Genomic DNA, 19850 nt, shown 5'->3' on the forward strand with positions numbered 1-19850 from the left:
GTCAACACTGGGATAAACTGCAGGGAGGTCAGGGAAAAGAAGAACTGAGAATAAGGAGACCAGCGATTTAAGAGTAGAGGATAATTACATTGAACTGGTCAACTTTGAGGGTGGTGGGGCACTCCCATGGTCCTAGCTACTGGGAAAGCTGAGTGCTGGCTCATCTCTGGAAATGCAGTGGGCTAAGTCAATCAGGTGTCCAGATCAAGTTCTGAAGGAATGTGGCAAAGCCCTGGGGGCAGGATAGGGGAGAGAGTGGGAAGGGGATGGGGCACTCGGTCACCTAAGGAAGGCCAAACCAGCCTCTGATCTGGAGCAGATCAAAGCTCTCAAGGCAATCCAAGGGAGATCAGGCCCACAAGTAAAGTAGCCCCTGCATTTCTAGCCTGGGTAAGATAAGCATACCCAGTCTTTAAAACAAAACAACAAAATCAGAGTTAAGACTGTGGAGGGAGGAAAGAAAGCTTGGGGGAGCAGGGATAACAGAATGGGATGGTGAAGGGACTACAGGTCACAGGGATGGCAGAATAGGTTTAGGAGTAAGGTAAAGGGAGAGATGGAAGGGCAGAATTTTAAAATTCTTAATCACATCAACAAAATAGATATGGATGTTAGTGAGACCAAAGATATGACGACCAGCCCTGTGTGGCCAAGGTGGACTGAAGAGTAATGGGAGTTTAACAGGAGCTTGATTAACTGGGACACATCAGGACATTTGAAGGGACACCACTATGTATTTTAAAATCCTGAAATTTGAGGGCAGGTGTTGGGGAAGAAAGGAAAACTGGGAGATGGCTACAGCATTTAGGGTTCTGGACCTGGCAACACAGACAGATAGAATGAACCTCAAAGACAGATAGAATGAACCTCAAAATAGTTTTGTTTTTGTTTGTGAGAAACAAGGAATAAGCCAGCCTTTCCTCTTCCTGGCCCAGTGTGTCTTGGGGCATGAGAAAAAGAGCACCTCATTAATGGAGAGGATTGCCAGTAATAGAACAGCTTCTGAAGGAAGTCTTATTTCTATTCTAAAATATGGAAAGAGTATGAGCTAAAGAGATCTGGATAAAGGGAAACTGGTTGAAAACAGAGTGGAGGTTCCAGAGGACAGAATGGATCAGAAGGGAAGAGAAGGGTATGAATCTTGGGTTCAGGTAGGTTGAGGTAGACAGGGATGAAAGACTAGTAGAGAAAGGATTTCGGGCTAAGCAGTGACTATACCACAAGTTGAAGGAGAAGAGAGCTGAGTTTGCCTACATATGGATGAGCAAAGGACTATATGATCAGGGCCCCCACACTCAAAGGTCCTGTGACAAGTGAATTCAGAGTCATTTCAAGAGTGGTAGACTGCAGGTCATTTCCAACTCAGGAGTGCTGGGGGTGGAGGTAGGTAGATGGAACAGGATGTTCTGGACTGAATTCACAGTAGATTCTAGCTCTGTGGCCTCATCCTAAGATTCTAAGAGCACAGCATTTCAGAGAACAATCCTCATCAATGTAAGCTATTACTGCCAGTAACATTTTCAGTCTCTCTTCTGAAGAGGGCCCTTAATAATAATTGCTGACACTTATATGATATTTTCTGTACAGTCTCATTTGGTTCTCACAGAAATCTATGGGGGGAAGGGAAGTCCTAAAGGAATTATTATCTGTATTTTAGAGGAAAAATCGAAACTGATAAGTTAAATGACCTACCTATGGTCACAGGAATTCAGGGCATCAGAGGCAGAGTTCAAACTAACATCTCTTTAGATTGCAAGGTCATGCCCCTTCTGCATACTAGGTTGCTCCTGGAACCTATTATTTGCCCACAGTAATAGAACGCTTTGTGTTATAGTATACTTGTTGCTGAATATTGCCTATCCCAGGATTCTGTGCATGTGTCTGCTGGATGCTGCCTGGCAGGAAAGTGCCTGACGGGGAATACAGACCTGTCCCGGGTCTCATCTAGCTTGCTCACTTTCCCGCCCATTGCTACGCACTAGGCTTTGCAGAATTGCACTGTGTTCTGGGATCACTGCATGCCTGGCAGTTGCAAAGACACTCAGTCTTGGAAGCTCCATGGGATGAGTGGCGTGATCTTAGATACATAAGTTAAAAATTTAGGGATGGGGGTGGGGGTGGGGGTGGGGGAAAAAGAGGCGGGAAGGTTGCTCCAGCAAGAGGGACTGATCTACCAACACCTAGGGAGGCTATAGGGAGATGGTGTGCAATAGCAAGTCAAGAAGGGCAAATCAGGGACAGGGGCCATTTACTTGGTTTCCAGTATCCAAAGCATTTCGGGCAGGGCCTCCCCTCATCCCAATTTCTCCCCGCCCTACCCTTCCACCTCAGCAGAACCCATCTTGCCAAAGACAAATGTCTGCCATTTCCCAGGCAGGGTCTAGTTCAAGCTGAGGACTGTGCCCTTCCCTTCCATTCCATTCCCCCGCCCGGGCACCCAGGGGGACAGTCTAAGAAGCAGTAGTGACCCACCGCACACACCCCCGCTCCCCAGATTGGTTTAGTGTCTTTCCATCCCGCAGCGTCCCTCTCTCTACCCCGGGGAGTGGGGAACAGACCCTGGTGGGACAGGTTGTTAGGATGGGTCAGGGCGGAATGGAGTGAGGGAAGCGGCAGGGGCTGGGGTTGGCGGGACGGCCCGGCTGGGGGCCCCGTCCCGTCCCGCATTTTGGCTTACCTTGATGCAGTAGGGCGGGTCCTCGGAGGTGACCAGCATGTACCTGTCTCCCTGGCTGGCTGGGTCCCGTGAGCGAAGCTGAGGGAAGGGGGTACAGGACCACCCGGCGGTTAGCCAGAGCCCGGGCGCGGCCACGCCCCTCTCCGGGTTGCTTCGGGTTGCCCCGGATTGCCCCGGCCGCCGACCCGCGCCTCCCCACCGCCCCCCATGCCCCAAGTCCCGGCTGCTCTTACCTTCAGGAAAATCTCCACCGCGCTCTTCGCTATATCCAAATAGGTAATACCCTGCTGGGTGCGCTGGTTCATAGAAGCGGACGTGTCTAAGACGAACAGAAGGACCGGCATCTTGGCTGTTGAGACCCCGGAGCCCTGCCTGCCTGGCTACGTGTAGAGCCAAGGAAAGGGCTCGCTGGGCTGAAGGGGGCACGCGTGGCACGGGACAGGACAGAGGGGGTCTATCCTGACCCTCTCTTCACCGCACCGTCCACGTCCCCCCAGCCGCCTTCACCCTGCGATCCCTCTCTCCCGGCTGCCGAACAGTGCCGACACCCCCCTCTCTCTCCTCTCGGCTCTCCGTCGTCCTCTCGGCCGCCGCCACTCCCCCTTCAGCAGTCTCAGCAGCCGCGTCTCCCTGCGCTCGGGCTGCTCTCGGGAGCGCTGCCTCCGACTGCAAGCAGCCCAACTTCTTACGGGCTCACCTCTGTGGGGCTGGGCGTCACGTGATCAGGGCCCTTGCCATTGGCTCGCCGGGACTCCAAATTTGCGTATTCAATTGTGGGTAGGAGAAAGGGGTGGGGCCGCGGGGTTCCAGCCATTCCAAGGGCAGAACGGGGCGGGCCAGCCAGGGAGCCCTCGGCAGGGGCAGAGCACATGCTCCTCACTTTCCCTCCCTCCCTGGCTGAGAGTCGAAGGGAGGGAGGGCAGGCAAGGAGGGAGGGGTGGTATAGGGGTTCGCCTAATACTTTCCTCTCCCTTCTGACAAGAGTTTTGAGAAGGAAGAATTGGAGGGAGCTTATTGGCCCCAAGCAAACGTGCCCAGCGGAGATTGAGGGGGTGGGGGCTGCAGACTCACCAGGGACAAAACTTTGCATAGGGCCAAGCAGGTCACTAGTCAATGTGAGGAAACTTAAGGCCTTTCCTAAGCAAGAGTTCTCTGGCAAGAAAATAACGAGGGGGCTTTGGAATTTCTCTCCCCTTTGTGGGGTGGTTGGCAGAGAGCTGCTGTCAACACAGCATGCAAATTGTACTTACAAAACCCACTTGAAGCACCTCCCCCCCACACCCACCAAAAAAAGGGACTGGTTCCCCTTTGTCCTGCCTAAATCCTTCAAGGAACTGTGGTTTCAGCATCGAGGGTACTCCCTAGGGCGAGCTTGGTAGAAGGCCTTAGAGGGGCCTGGGGTTAGTGGTCATGCTGAGTCTGGGCTTCTCCAAAGCAGTTAGACTCTTTGGGGTTGGACAGGCAGAGTTAAGTAACCCCGGGCCATACTAGAAGCCTCAGCTTCATTTCCATTGTGCCTGGCTTTCTGGGATGCAGTCTCTCTCTCTCTCTCTCTCTCTCTCTCTCTCTCTCTGTCACACACACACACACACACACACACACACACACACACACCCCTCTCCCAAGTCACAATGAGATAAGGGAGGAAAGGGCTTGCTTGGAGAATCCCTCATAATGTCATAAGCAGTTTCCCAAGACCTCGTTATAAGTTTCAAGTACTGGTTGATGGCTGTTGCATTGTATTTTGACCCCCAGAAGCCATTTCCCAACGAGTCGCCCTGCCCCTCCCCCCATCCATATCCAATCTGTTGCCAACTCCTGTATATTCTACCTTCCTAAAATCTCTCTTCTCCAGCTCCTCCTACCCCAACATTGCCACTGCCCTGGTACAGGCCCTCATCACCTCACCCATGGACTACTGCCATATAGCCTGCCTTAATTCTCTCCCCACTTTAGTCTATCCTTCACTTAGCTATTAAAGTGATCTTCCCAAAGTTCAGATCTTGCCTTGTCTGCTCCTATTCAAAAAACCCCTGTGGCTCCCTATTGCCTCCAGGATCAAATACAAAATATTCTGTTTGGCTTTAAAAAGTCTACATAACTTCACTCCTTCCTACCTTTCCAGTCTTCATATACCCCTTCCCTTCACATACTCTGTGCTCTAGTGACACCGGTCTTCTTGCTGTTCATTGTACAAGACATTCCATCTCCAGACTCCAAGCATTTAGACTGACTGTGCCCCCTGCCTGGAATGCTCTCCTCCCTCAACTCTACCCCCTGGCTTCCCTCAGTCCCAGCTAAAATATCACCTTCTGCAAGAAGCCTCTCCTGGTCCACCTTAATGTTGGTGCCTTCCCTCTGAGTTTACCTCCAATTTACATTTTAATATAACTTGCTTGTTAATGGTTCTTTGCATGTTGTATCGCACATTATATTGTGAGCACCTTGAGAGCAAGGCCTGTTTTTGCCTTTCTTTGTTTCTCCAGCCCTTAGCAAAGTACTTGGTACATAGTAAGTTTAAAACATGTTTGCTGACTTCACTGAAATTCCAGTCTGAAGGAACTAGCTGTGTGAATTTGAACAAGGTCTATTCCCTTCATCTCTGAAAAATGAGTGTTGGACAAGATGACCTCCAGGTGGAAGGGACCTTGGAGATCATTTTGTCCAACACTCATTTTACAAATGAGGAAGCTAAGGCCCCAAGAGAAGTGACTTGTCCAAGGTCACACAGTTAGTAAATGGCACAACCAGGACTTAAACTTGGATCCAGTACTTTTCCACTAGACCCTTCACATGCAGCCAGTTTTCCTGAGGCTGGTCCCAGAAGTGGACAAATTAGCAAACATTTCTATGGTGCATTAAGGTCTGCAATACCCTTTACATATAGTATCTCAACTGACTCTCACAACAACCCACGGAGGTAGGTGTTACAGGTATTAGGAAGGATCTGTGATTCCTGAAGCACCGAGAGAGCTCCTGGTATGGGAAGTGGTTCCACCAACCCATTTTGGACTTAGTAGATATGTCCTAAGGAGCTGCCTGAGGCATAGGGAAGTAAAGTGTCTTATGGAGGAGGAAGAATTTATCCACAAGGCATACTTCCTCTCTGCTAGTAATATTAACTCCAGCTTTACAGATCAAGAAACTGAGGCTTTGAGATAAAGTGACTTGCCCATGCCAGGCCAACTAATTTGAATATTATAGAAGATGTCCTAGAAACCTCATGCCCTCAAATGGCCTAAAATCTAACACATTAATTGTACAACTAAAGTAAATATGGATACTGAGCTAGCTGCTATAGGCAATGCAAAAAGAGATAACACATGCCCCATTTAAAAAAGTGTGCTAACTTGAATGTCTGCCTTCCAGGAGGTTACAGTCACAGAAAAACAGAATCTTCAGAATTGTAAAGGATCTCAGAGGCAATCCAGTCCAAAGTCATACAGAATGCAAATCCCAGCATCATCATCATAATAATAATGATAATGTTAATAGCTAACATCTATATAGCACCTACTATATGCCAGGCTCTATGCTAAGCACTTTACAATTATTATCTCATTTGATCCTCATAGCAACCCTTGGGAGGGAGGTGCTATTATCATTCCCATTTTACAGGTGAGGAAATGGAGGCAAATATCAGTCAAGTGACTTACCCAAGGTCACGGTCACACAGCTATTGAGTGTCTGAGGCTGGATTTGAACTCAGATCTTCCTGATTCCAATCTGGGTGTTCTAACCCAACAAGTATACACTTATATTCTGCTTAAAGCCCTCCAGTGAGGGAAAAGTCACCTCATGGGAGGCAGCCTGTTACCCTCATGAATAACTCTAATTGTTAGGAAGCTTTTCCGGTTATCAAGACCCTCTGAACCGTAACCCACCCTGAACCCCCAGCCCCCATTACTCCTGGTTCTGCCCTCTGGGGTCAAAGAGAGCAAATCTGATCCATCTTCCACATGAAGGCCCTTAAAATACTTGAAGATAGCCTCCACGTTCCCCCCCACCCACAACCTTCTTGTCTCCAGGCTATCCCCAGTTCCTTCAACAAATCCTCCTATGTCATGGGATGTCCTATGTCATGACTCTATTACTCTTCACCATCTTGGTCACTCTTCTCTGGATGCTCTCCAGCTTATTAATGTTCCTAAAATGTGGCATTCAGAGCTAAACACACGATTCCCAATGTGATCTGACCATTAGATTGTGAGCTCCATGAAGGGAGGCACTCTCTTTTGCCGCTTTTTCTATTCCCTGCATTTAGCACAGTGCCTGGTACATAGGAGGCGCTTAATAAATGTGTTTTAACTGATTGACCAGGACAGAGGACAGCAGGATTGTGCCCCTTCTTGAATCCTGGAAGCTAGCTCTCTCTTAGCAAAGCCCAAGATCATAAAAGCTTTTTTGAACAAGTTTCCTATGTAAGAAAAATGAAAATAGCATTAGAGTTGTCTTACAAAGCATGCCATAAGACACTGTATTGCATCATAGAGTCTGCATCCAAAAGAGGGAAACATTACTATGAGCTGGAAAGGTGAAGAAAGGACTCATTTTCTCTATTCTAATATTCTCATATTCTTTTTATTCTCGGCCAGTCCAGAAGCATTTATTATGCACCTACTATGTGCCAGGCACAGTGCTAGAAGGAGGGACTTGAGAGGGGCCTGAAAGGAAGGCTGGGATTATGATTGACACAGAAAGGAAGAGGAAAGACTTCCCAGCTATGAGGAAACCATACAAGCAAGAGGACTGAGGCAGGAATAGATGTAGTTTGTTTCAGAAAGTGTAGGGGATTAGTGAGAGACCAACAGGGAAAGGCAGTAAGTTGCCAAGCCTGAAATGAAACTCTGGTCTCACAGGATCATAGATTTATTTCACACCTTCTGTGTGACCTTGGGCAAGTCATGTAGCTTTAACTTCCCTGCCTGTAAAATGAGTAGAGGACCTCTGAGACCATTGCCAGCCTGAAATCAGTGATCCCATGGCCTTCTGACTCCACATCCACTGTGCCAAGCTGCCTGGGTACTGGAGAGTATAATATGAGATCTGGTACTACAGTGTGCTTGCTACCTTCCATTCCACTAGCCTTCCCACTGCTGTTTTCATTATTTCCTTTGATGTACTTGACCTTCTGTTCTTCCATATGGGTTTTCTTATTATCTTGTCTGTCTCCACAAAGGAGTCCACTGGTATTGAGTTAAATGTGTAGGTTAATTTGAATGGGATCATTACTTCCCCCATATTCTCATGCTTTAGCCCTGAACATTGTATACCTCACTATTTATTTCCATAAAAATTGTACAGTTATCTTTACAGAAATCTTGTGTGGGGCCTGGGAGGCTAACTCCCAGATATTGAATATATTTTGTTATTTTAAATGGCGTTTCTCTTTTTGTCTGTTTTTCCCGGATTGTATAAGTAACATAGAAATGCTGGTTATTTTTGTGGGTTGATTTGGGGCCCTGCTATTTGGTATGAACTCTTTATTATCTCAATTTTGGAGGTTGTTGATTCTCTTGGATATAAGTAACATAATGTATCATCTGCAAACAGAAATATTTGAACTTCTTCGCTGGTGTTTTTGATTCCTTTGGCTTTTTGTTTCTTGTTGCTGGAACTAATATTTTTAGAACTATGCCAAATGATACTGGTGACAATGGGCATCCTTGCTTTACCCAGTTTTCAGGGGGGAACATCTGATGTTTCTCCCTTACAAAAAATGCTAGCTCTTGGTTTCAGACAAATACTTTTTGCTATGTTAAGGAAAAAAAAATCCCCATTCTTGTGCTTTTCAGTGTTCTTAACAAATGAATATTGCATTCCTTTGAAGTCTCTTTTTCTGCATCTATTCATATAATCACATGATTTTTATTGTTTTACTAATATGATTTATTAGACTAATTGTCTTCCTAATATTGAAACATCACTGCATTCCTGGAACAAATCCAACTTGGTAATAATACATTTGGGGGGGGGTATGTTGCTATGATCTGTTTTCCTAATTTTTTATTTTAGTACTTTTTGCATCACTATTCATTAATGCTATGGGTCTATAAGTCTGTTTCTCTGCCCTTTACCCTTTCTAGAAGGACCATGTTCTCTCATAGAAAGAAGGTGAAGGAGAATGAATTCTTTCCCTGTGTCCCATATGGAATGGGTTCAATCTTAATGGTGCTTCTTTTTTTTTTTGGTAAGGCAATTGGGGTTAAGTGACTTACCCAGAGTCACACAGCTAGTGAGGGTTATGTGTCTGAGGCTGGATTTGAACTCAGGTCCTCCTGATTCCAGAGCCAGTGCTCTATCCACTGCACCACCTAGCTGCCCCACTTAATGGGGCTTCTTAGAAATTACTCTGGTTCATGTCGCCCAGCCAAGGTTTCCCCTCAGAACACTAGAGTATGTGTCTATGTTGTTACACAGAAAGGTAAAAAGGCCTTTAGCTCCCATACAAGGGCTTACAGTACATCTGATACAAGACAGGCTGGATACACACGACAGAAGCAAAACACAAAGGATTTTGATTCAGAAACAGTGAAAGCAACCTTGTCTTCCAGCAAACCAGCCCTCTTTCTCCTCAATCTCACAAAGCCCTCCCAACTTGTGATACTTCCCTAAGGCTGAGGCTCTCCCAAAAAGGACAGCCCCTCTTTCCCAGGGCCCCAAATGGTCCTCCAGAATTATACTATTATCTCTGTGGTTGAGGGTCCCCCCAAAGGGAAAATAACTAGGGAGCAATAGTCAACTACCTTGTAACAGTGCTAGTAGAGAGCAAGGCCCAAGCATGCTCCCCCACATCATGGCTCTGTCCTTTCTTGGTACTTGACTTCAACTCTTTGATTCCAGAGCTAAGATAAGGTTACCTCAGCTTTATCCCAGACTCATCTTCCTTTCTCTAGGAAGCTTGGTTTAGGAACTCTTCCAGCTGGAGGTGTGTTTTCCTCCCACAAGTTGTCTGACGTGTTGTTGCTACCTATTGGGATCATTTCAGAGGCCAAGAGAGTCTATATATGGTAGAGAGGGAATGGATAGGACGGATGGGGGTAGACACTGTACTACGTGGATAAGCAAACTTGACCCTGATGCCTCAGGGACCCAGGTCTGCTCTCTCTCTCTCTCTCTCTCTCTCTCTCTCTCTCTCTCTCTCTCTCTCTCTCTCTCTCTCTCTCTCTCTCTCTCTCTCTCCTCTTTGTCTCTGTCTTTTCTTCACCAGATCAGGGTCTGCTCTCTTTTAAAAGTCACATCCAAGGGTATGGCCCCGATTTACATCATCCATGGCTCAATCAATCCAAAGGACATAGATTATCTGGAGGGTATCCAAAGATGAAGGGCTTGAGTCCATGTCATAGAAGGATCAGTTGAAGGAACTAAGAATATTTAGCCTAAAAAAAGGGAATAATGTGGGGGGGTGGGGTGTGAGGGAATAGAAGATGGGATAGCTGTTTTCAAATACTCGAAGGACTGTCATTTAGAAGAAGGATTAGACTTGTTCTGCTTGGCCCCAGAGACCAGAACTAAGAGTGGGAATCAGGAAGGGAGTGGGACAGTTAGAGTGGATGGTAATTACAGGGAGGCAAATTTAGACTCATCGTAAAGAAAAATTTCTGGCCAATTATAGCCATCCATAAGAAGAATTAGTTATGTCGGGAGGCAGTGGGCTCAACCTCATTGGAGGTCTTCAGGCAAAGACTGGATAATCACCTATCAAGTATGTTACAGAGCAGGAGTTCTTAACCTGAGGTCTGTGAACTTTTAATACGTTAATCATCGTATTCCAGTGTAATCGGTTTCCTTTGTCATCCAATAGGTTTTATTAAAACATTTAAAAACATGATTCTGAGAAGGGGTAAATAGGCTTCCCTTGATTGCTGAAGGGGTGTGTGGCACCCAAAAGACTAAGAACCCCTGGACTACAGGTAATCTTTAAGGGGTATGAGTTGGACTAGATTGGCTCTGAGAGTTTGTTCAACTCTAAAATGCCATGATTCTGTGACGCCCAGGACAAGAGTATTAATATTTCACTCCCTATCATGAGGGCAAAATCCTAACTGTGGTACCAATGAAGATGCATATATCCAGTATTGGGAGACATTTGTCACAAAGGCCTTCAGCCTTGTCAGTGTTGAATAGGCTTCTTCCTGGCCCTATCCTCACTCCTATGCCCCCAAACCAAACCCAGAATTTCTCTCCTGTGGCTATGCAGGACACCCATCTTTTCCACCTGAGCCCCAAGTCTACCCCTTAGTGTTAGGCTGAACCAGCACTCATCAGAGTAACCCAAAGCACAACTTTGGTGGCTTCCTTGGACTCTTCCCAACACCACTTGACCAACTTTTCCTTTCCCCAGGGCCCTTTTGGTCTTCTGGGACAAATCCCCCAAGCCACTATTTCCCATTTATGAGCCTGGCTTAGAAATGTACCTTGGGTCAATGCCTGGGATCCTTTTCCATGCAGGTCTATGACCTTGCCTCAGTCATCTTGTCTCTTCTCCAGTTTTCTCATGCTTTTGGACTTCCAAGTTTCTCTAAAACAAATTCCTCCTTACACTTCATGTCTCTGATGTCAGGGAAGATAAAGAAAAGAAACAGCTCGGGATTGTTGTCCCCTTAATGCCTTACATGGTGTCCTTTGCCTTTAAACATGCCCACCTTTGCCCATGTCTTGGGGGAAAAAAAAACCTTTACTTAATCTTATTTCTAGTCCCATCTTGTGGTGCAGAAAATATTGGATTTGGAATCATGGGACCATGGATCAAATCCTGGCTCTGTCACTAACTATCTGTGCTTTCTTAGGCAAGTCTCCTTCCTTCTCTGGGCCTCAATTCCCTCCTTTGTCAAATGAGGGGGTTGGACATTTTACAATCCCTTCCAACTTGAAGTCCAGGATCCTGTGATCCATTCAACACTTTACCTTTCATGACTCAAATGGGGCCACAAAGACAAAAATGAAATAGTGCCTGCCCTCAAGGATCTTACTTTCACATGCAGATCACTTAGAGTTGGCAAATATCAAAATTCAAATTCAGGAAATGAGGGTCCGGCATGTGTAGAGCATGCCTCAAATGCCTTTTCTCCGTACGGAGGAAGCTAGGGAGCTGGCTTTGGGTGGGGGGGTCATGATGACATGAAATGGAAGTGACTTGGAGAGACTTCGGAACATGCATGGACATTCTGTAATTGGTGCCAGTCCACTAACTATATGTTAAAGAGGAAGCCCCTTGATTAGCTATAGAGGCATTCGAAAGGGTCTGTCTTCAGCTATGTCTTCATTACCTCATTTGGTCAATGATCTACAGAGAAAAGTTGGTGGGGTCTTCTCTCCTCTGAAGCCATATGGCCCTATGAAAGTGCCTCTGCATTTGTTCTTTTCACTTTTAGGTGAAGGATTTTGGAGTTTCTAACCTCATGAATTCAAAAGGTAAAAAGGCACCCTGACATTCCAGAATCTGGATTCTAGAAACCAGCGTTCCAGGAAAAACAAGTGACCATTGGGTGTGATCTTAAGGACCCCAGGCCAGAAGAAACTGAGACAAGGACGCATCTGCTCCTTTGGCCATGAATTTGGTATGATAAATGCTACATAAGAACTGGGCTAAATTATAAGCCTACTCCCTTCAACTTCTACAAAATGTTTATACTTTGTCCTTGTGATATCTTCAAAATAAACAATCTTTTGTAAAAGCCAGTTGATATCAAGATGCTAAACGGAACTAGGGTACTAGTCCTTGGCACATGTTGGGGGTGGAGGAGGGGAGAGGACTAGAGCTAGTGGGTTTTGAATTGATGGCAATGGAGAAGAGATAGTGAAACCCTTCAGGGTACCCTAAACCCCTGGGGGGAGATCTAACAGGTTTAGTCTAAGAGTGGGCTAAAGCATCCCTTGCCAAAAGCACTTTGAATGTCATAATAATTGGGAATGGATTAAAGACACTCAAGTCCTAAACTCTCCCAGCAGTAAGGGACTCTATATCTCTGAGAACAATAAACAGGACAGTGGGGCATAGTGAAAAGAGTGTTGGGTTTCAGAATCAAGAGGTTCTGAGTTGAAATCCTAACTCTTCTACTCATAAGCTGTGTGATCTTGGGTAAGTCATTCATTTCTTCCATGCCGTAGTTTCAGCTCTATAGAAAGGGGATATAATATGGGCACTGCTTCTTTCAGATCTATTGTGAAGACTAATGACAGGAAAGCATGCCATAACTGCTTTATCAATTTCTCTAATACTGCAACAAAAGAGCCTTGTAGATGAGAGACATTTCAGTTTTTTAGCAGGAAGGCTGGGGAGAAGGGATGGGGTACTACCCAAGTCTATTAAACCATACTCAGGAAGAGGAGAGTCAGAGGCATAATAAGTGTAGCATGTGCATGTGCAGCAAAGGCCTGTACCCAAGGTAAATTCATTTGAGAGGAGATAGGGCACATGAGACAGTCAGCCTTGGTTAGGCTCAGTAAAATGGGTAGAAGGGGAGGCCTATTCCCCTGGGAATCTTATCCCAACTTCCATGGCAATACAACACCCAATCCTCAAACTCTCAGGGGAAGGAAGCAGCAAAATGGGGGCATGACAGTGAGAGAATACAGCACCCTGTCCAAAAGGACCATCTGGGGTGGCACTGCACTGGCAAAAGACCCTAAGGTGAAGGGACTATGGACAAGCGCACTGCACTGGGGAGGAATTACATGCCCTTTGGTGTTGGCACCCAGAGACAAAGTATCAGTTACCTCACCCTAGTTATGGCTTTGCAGAGGATGATTTGTAGAGAGACTGACCAAATCCTAGCTCAGTAGAGATGAGCAGTGCCCTTTGAAGGGGCAGAATTTGTTTGATAAAAAGGAAGCACTTTTTTTGCACAGTGAATGATAAATTGTAAACTTGTCACTCAAAGAGACAATGGAGGCTGAAGATATAAATAATTTGTGATGAAAACCATCAGGCCAGGTCAGCCACCAGACCGAAGGCCCCCTAATAAGTTTTGCTGCTTTGGCCCATCTTTGGCACCCAATCCTCTACCCTGGCGAGCAGAGGTTTTCCAGCAGGGATGATGGGTTTTGGATTAACCTTCTTCCTTCATTTCTTCTGAAGTGTCCCTCCCTTTGTGTTATCTACCCCAGACTCCTCACTCTTACTCATCTCGTGGATTCCCTTCCCCCCCCTTTGCCAAATCTTCTTGTTTCTACCTTTGAAGTATCTCTTGTCTGTGTCCCCTTCTCTCCACTCACCCTGCCACCACCTAACTTCAGCCTTCACCACTTCTCACCTGTGACAGCGCTTTCTCCCTGGCCTCCTTGCCCCAGGTCTCCTCCCACAGCTCCTGGGCCAAGGTGACTTCCTGAAGGCCTCACTAGGTCACTCCCCCTCACAATGGGCTGCACTGCCTCCCTATGGCCTCCAGTATCAAACAGAACCTTTAGTGTTTGGCATTCAAAGCTCTTCATAACCTGACCCTTTCCTCTACTTTCCTCCCCTTCCTACGTTCTCTCATCTCTGGGCCTTTCCACTGGCTGTCTCTCTCCTCTAGAACGTTCTGCTCCTTCATTCCTGCCTCTGGGTTTCCCTGACTTCTTACAAAACTCAGTTCAAATCCAGAAAGTCCTTTCCAGGTTCCCTAACTACTAATGCCTTCTCCTCTCCAGCTGCCTTCCATCTACTTTCTATATAGCTTGTATAGACCTAGTTTTTTACCCTGTGATCTCTGTCATTCAAATAGACGTTCCTTGACGGCAGGGCCTGTGCTTTTGCATTAATTTGCACCCCCCCCCCCCACCCAAGTGCTTAGCACAGTGAATGACACATAGGAAATACTTAACAAGTGCTTGTTCGTTTGAAGGAGGAGGTTGAGCTGCCCCACAATTAAGAGAATGGCCTTTGTCATGGAAAATAACAGAATGAAGCAGGAGGCAATACCCAAGTAGGGTATAGTAAGAATGCCTGGCTGCCCTGGGTAAAGTCACATACTCTGGCCTACAGCAACTACACCAGAGGGAACTGAGAAATGGACAGCTGGTGTCAGTGATACCTGCAATATTCTGGAGAACTGGGAGGGTTACAGGACTGGAAGGGGGCAAAGGATGGAGCCTGCAGACCATAGGCTAGTGAGGGATAAGAAGGCCTCTGTGCCATGCCCAAGGCACGGCACATCTGAAATGTTTGTGGTCGGTGGTGAGTGTCACATTCTGGAAAGGACATGGATGGGGAGCGGTCCATGTCATGGGAGGATTGGTTGAAGAGGCAGGAAATGTTTAGCCTAGAGAAGAGAAGACTCAGGGAGAACACAAGATAGGTCTTCTAAAAAGTATTTGAAAGGCTGCTTTGTGGTAAAAAGAGGAATCAGGCTGGCTCTGCTTGTCTCCAGAGGGCAGAGCAAGGAGCAGTGAGGGAAGGACACGAAGAAGCTCACTTGGGTGTGAGGGCAGGAAAACTTTCCTGGGTCTGAGCTGTCCCACAGTGAGGGGCTATCTCCAGAGGAGCAGGGGCTCCCTTAATGGAGGTCTTCAAGGAGAAGATAAATGAGCACTTGTTGGGCGCCTTAGGGGGGAGGTTCCTCTTCAAATCTGGGTGGACTAGACAGCCTCTGAGTCAGGAAGCCCTGAATTCAAGTCTCACCTCTAACACGTACTGGCTAGCTGTGTGATCCCAGGAAATTCTCTCAGTCAAGTTGGGGAACTGGGCCCATTTGTACTGATGAAAGGAAATTCCTCAAGACTTCCCTATTGCAGGGGCAGCTAGGTGGTGCAGTGGATAGAGCACCGGCCCTGGATTCAGGAGGATCTGAGTTCAAATCTGGCATCAGATATATAACACTTACTAGCTGTGTGACCCTGGGCAAGTTACTTAACCCTTTTGTTTAGCAAGGAAAAAAAAAAGAGCCTTAAGAAAAAAAAACTTCCCTATTCCAATGAAATCAGAGATGTAGTTTTGCACCCCACCCTTACACCATTCCTCCCCCCAAACTTAGCCAGTTTGGATTCCTCTACTTTTCTTCAAAGGGCCCTTCTGCCCAGCAAGCACTTCTTCAGAATAAGTCGCTTTAATATCCACCCAAAGTTAATTTGGTCACAAGACCTCCAGCAGCTTCCCTCGGATTTTCTGTTATGTTTTTCCTTGTTGGTAAAATGAATTCTCTACTAGATTGTCTACAACTAGAAGGCTCCAACTCTCTCAAGTTACAGTTGAGGAAACTGAGACTCAGAGGACACAAGCTCATAGATGGAGACCTTTGGGGCCATTATTTCCAACCCCCTTGTTTCATAGATGAGGAAAGTGAGGCACAGGGAGGTACAGTGAGTTGCCCAGGGTCACAAATCTAGTAAGCGACTGAGGCAATCTTTGTGCTTCTAAGTCCAGCACCCTGTCTACACCACACTGCCTCGAGAAAGGTTGCCTTGTTCAAGTTCACAGAAGCAGTAAGTGGCATAGGCCCAGGATTCAAACTTTCATCCCGTGACTCCGAAGCCAACACTTCTTTCCTCCTTGGGCCATCTATTCCCTCCCTGGAGGACAGATGCTGTAGGAAAGATCCTCATATCAACTCCTACATAGTTAAAATCCCCCTATCATTCAAGTTTTGGAATTTTTTTTTAACTTTCCCCACTAGGAGAAGGGGTGGAACCGTTCCAACCCCTTTGAAATTTGGAAATCGTGGCATTTCAGTTACAGTTTAACAGCCTACTTGGAGTTGAGATTGCAAAAATCCTCCTCTAATGTGGGGAACAAAAAAAGTGTCTTTGAGTTTCCAGAGCCAAGCACGTGCAGTGAAAAACGCTGGTCTCAATATACTACTAGCCAGCCTACCCAGAGGGGTCAATATGAACTACCTGCAGAAAGAAGCTACCGGTGAACACTCCAACAGCCACGGGAGGCAAAAATGCCCCAGCAGAACACAAGCGACTGACCAGCTACTGGGCACTTTTCAGGAGTCTCTTACCAGAAGATCAGTTCCAAGACACAGGGGGTCATTGGTCTAAGGGAGGAGAGAGATCAGGGAGAGCAATCTAGGCCCCAGCTGGGAGCCCTCAGACATTTCCACTAGTTGGCTTCAGGCCAACCCCAACCAAGGTGGTGAGAGGAAACCAAACAGGCAGACTGAGAACAGAAGAGCCATTGATATCAGGGTGTAATCACACCAGAAGTTAGCAACAGGGTGGAAGGAAAGTTCAGAAAACCAGAGGCACAGAGAGACAAGGGCTGGCAGGAGCTTAGAGACCATCTAGTCCACTAATCCTTCATCTTATACATGGGGAAACATGGGCCTAGAGAAGGAAAATGACCTGCTGAGAAGTGCTGAGCGGCAAAGTCAGGATTCACACCCAGATCCCCTAACGAGAAATCCTGTACACTTTCCAGACAGGAGCATACATTTTTTAGCTAAAAGGAACCTTGGAGATTGTGTAACTCAACCTTATCATTTGACAGATGAGGACCATAGTCCCACAGGGGTGAAGTGACTTGTTTAAGACCCCAACAATAGTAAGTGACAGAGATGGGCTCCTTAGAGTCCCAAGACACCATTCTTTCTATTATGCCACACTGCCTCCAAGAAGGGTTATAAGACGTTGAAGGCAAAGTAATCAAAGATCAGGGAAGCCTTGAGAGCCAAAGAACCAAAGACACAAGCTATAAACAAAGAGACTCAATCCTAGAAATACTTTTTGAGACATACCTTCCAGTTTTTAAAATATGGCCCCTGAATGGTAGTAACCCATCACAGCCCAGATGAGCTTAGCATACCCCAATCCCACCTGAAAGATGAAAACACTTGGAGGCACCTGGCTGGGGCAAACTAGGCATGGGCAGAAGCCCTGGGCCTCCACAGTGGGGGTGCCAGAAGCCCTAGGCCTCCACAGTGGGGGGTGGGGGGACAAAAGCCTTAGGCCCCCACAGTGAAGGGGCAGAAGCCTTAGGCCTCCACAGTTGGGGGGACAGGGCGCAGAAGCCCTAGGCCTCCACAGTGGGGGTGGCAGAAGCCTTAGGCCTCCAAAGTGGGGGGGAGGGGCAGAAGCCCTAGGCCTCCCCAGTTGGAGGGGGGGTGGCGGCAGCGGCCAGAAGCCCCAGGCCTCCACAGGGGGGGAAGGGGGCCGGGGCAGAAGCCTTAGGCCTCCACAGTGGGGGGGGGGGCAGAAGCCTTAGGCTTCCACAGGGGGGGGGGGCGGGGGCAGGGGGCCGCGGGGGGGGGGGGGGGGCAGAGGCAGAGGCATCAGGACTTGGAAACAATGGAATGACAATGGGCAAAGAAACCATGAGTCCTGAGAGGCAGGGTGGCTGATCTGTAGGGTGGGAAAGCAGGAGGGAAGATTGGGAAAAGAGGGTTAAAAGTTTAGCAAGAAAGAAAGGGGAAGAACCTGTAATAAAGAGGGGGTAAGGAACAAAGAGAGAAAAAAATATAACTGAATAGGATAGAAGGAAATATACAATTAACTATCATAACTGTGGATGGGATGAACTCAGGCATAAAACAAAGGCAGACAGCAGAATGGATTAGAACGCTGAATTCAACATGTTGTTTACAAGAAATGCACTTTAGTTCAATTCAATTCAATAAATATTTATTAAGTACCTATTATGTTCCAGGCACTGTGCTAAGAACTGGGGATACAAAAAGAGGCAAAAGAAAAAAAAAAGAGGCAAAAGACAGTCCCTACCCTCAAGGAGCTTATAATCTAAAGGGGGAGATAAGATGCAAACAAATATATACAAAGCAAGCTATATATAGGATAAATAGGAAATCATTACAAGAGGGAAAGGACTGGAATTAAGAGGGGTTAGGGAAGGCTTCTTGCAGAAAGTAGGATTTTTGCTGGGACTTAAATGAAGTCACTGAGGTTAGTAGACAGAGTGGAGGAGGGACAGAGGAATGCCAGAAGGCACTTGAAACAGAAAGATGTATAAAATTAAAATAAGGGGATGGAGTAAAAATTTCATGCTATCCCTGAACTCAAAAAAGCAGGAGTGACAATCACAATCTAAGATGAGACAAAAGCAAAAACAGGTTTCATTAAAAGATAAACAAGGAAACTACATTTTGCGGAAAGGTACCACAGGCAATGAAACAATACTTCCGTAGGAAATGGGGACAGGGCCAGTTTCAGAGAAACTTTGGAAGACCTACATGAACTGATGCAGAGTGAAGTGAGTAGAACCAGGTGAATAATTTATATAATAACAATAACACTGTCAAGACAATCTTTTTTTATTCTTATTAGCTTATTTTGATTTATCAACAATCATTTCCATAAGCTTTTGAGTTTTAAATTTTTCTCCAACTCCCTCCCCAAGACGGCACACAATCTCATATAGGCTATACATACACATTCCTATTAAACATACTTTCACATTAATGATGTTGTAAGGAAGAATTAGAACCAATAGGAGGAACCATCAGAAAGAGGAAAAAACAAAACTGAAGAAAAAAAATAACAAATAGTATGCTTCAATCTGCATTCAAACTCCATAGTTCTTTCTTTGGATGTGGATAGCATTTTCCATCACGAGGCCTCTGGAGATTTCTTAGATCCTTGCATTGCTCAGAAGGGCTAAGTCTATCAACATTAGTCATTGTACAACACGGCTGTTACTGTGTGCAACGTTCTCCTAGTTCTGCTCACTTCACTCGGCATCAGTCCATATAAGTCTTTCCAGGTTTTTCTGAAGTCTGCCTGCTCATCATTTCTTACACCACAATAGTATTCCATTACATTCATATACCACAACTTGTTCAGCCATTCCCCAAATGATGGGCATTCCCTTAATTTCCAATTCTTTGCCACCACAAAAAGAGCTGCTATAAATATTTTTGTACATGTGGGTCCTTTTCTCATTTGTATGATGTCTTTGGGATACAGCCCTAGAAGTGTTATTGCTGGGTCAAAGGGTAGGCACATTCTTATAGCCCTTTGGGCATAGTTCCAAATTGCTCTCCAAAATGGTTGGATCAATTCACAAGTCCACCAACAATGCATTAGTGTTCCAATTTTCCCATACCTTCTCCAACATTTATCATTTTCCTTTTCTGTTATATTAGCCAATCTGAGAGTTGTGATGTAGTACCTCAGAGTTGTTTTGATTTGCATTTCTCTAATCAATAGTGATTTAGAGCATTTTTTCATATGACTATAGATGGCTTTAATTTCTTCATCTGAGAACTGCCTCTTCATATCCATTGACCATTTATCATTTGGG

At 46.1% G+C, this 19850-nt stretch overlaps 1 protein-coding gene across 1 annotated transcript in view; it reads right to left on the reverse strand.

Moving 5' to 3' along the window:
- Positions 1-3021, reverse strand: part of LOC114024825 (integrator complex subunit 6-like) — a 62882-nt gene extending 59861 nt beyond the window's left edge. Inside the window, exons 1-2 of the mRNA XM_027837989.1 lie at positions 2911-3021; positions 2678-2755 (exon numbers count right to left, since the gene is read on the reverse strand). Of these exons, the coding sequence (XP_027693790.1) occupies positions 2678-2755; positions 2911-3021 (189 nt within the window). The remainder of the gene's footprint in view (positions 1-2677; positions 2756-2910) is intronic.
- Positions 3022-19850: the final 16829 nt, after the last annotated feature.

This window comes from Vombatus ursinus, unplaced genomic scaffold, assembly GCF_900497805.2.
Source record: "Vombatus ursinus unplaced genomic scaffold, bare-nosed wombat genome assembly UNPS02004573.1, whole genome shotgun sequence".
In the NCBI taxonomy this organism is placed as follows: Eukaryota; Metazoa; Chordata; class Mammalia; order Diprotodontia; family Vombatidae; genus Vombatus; species Vombatus ursinus.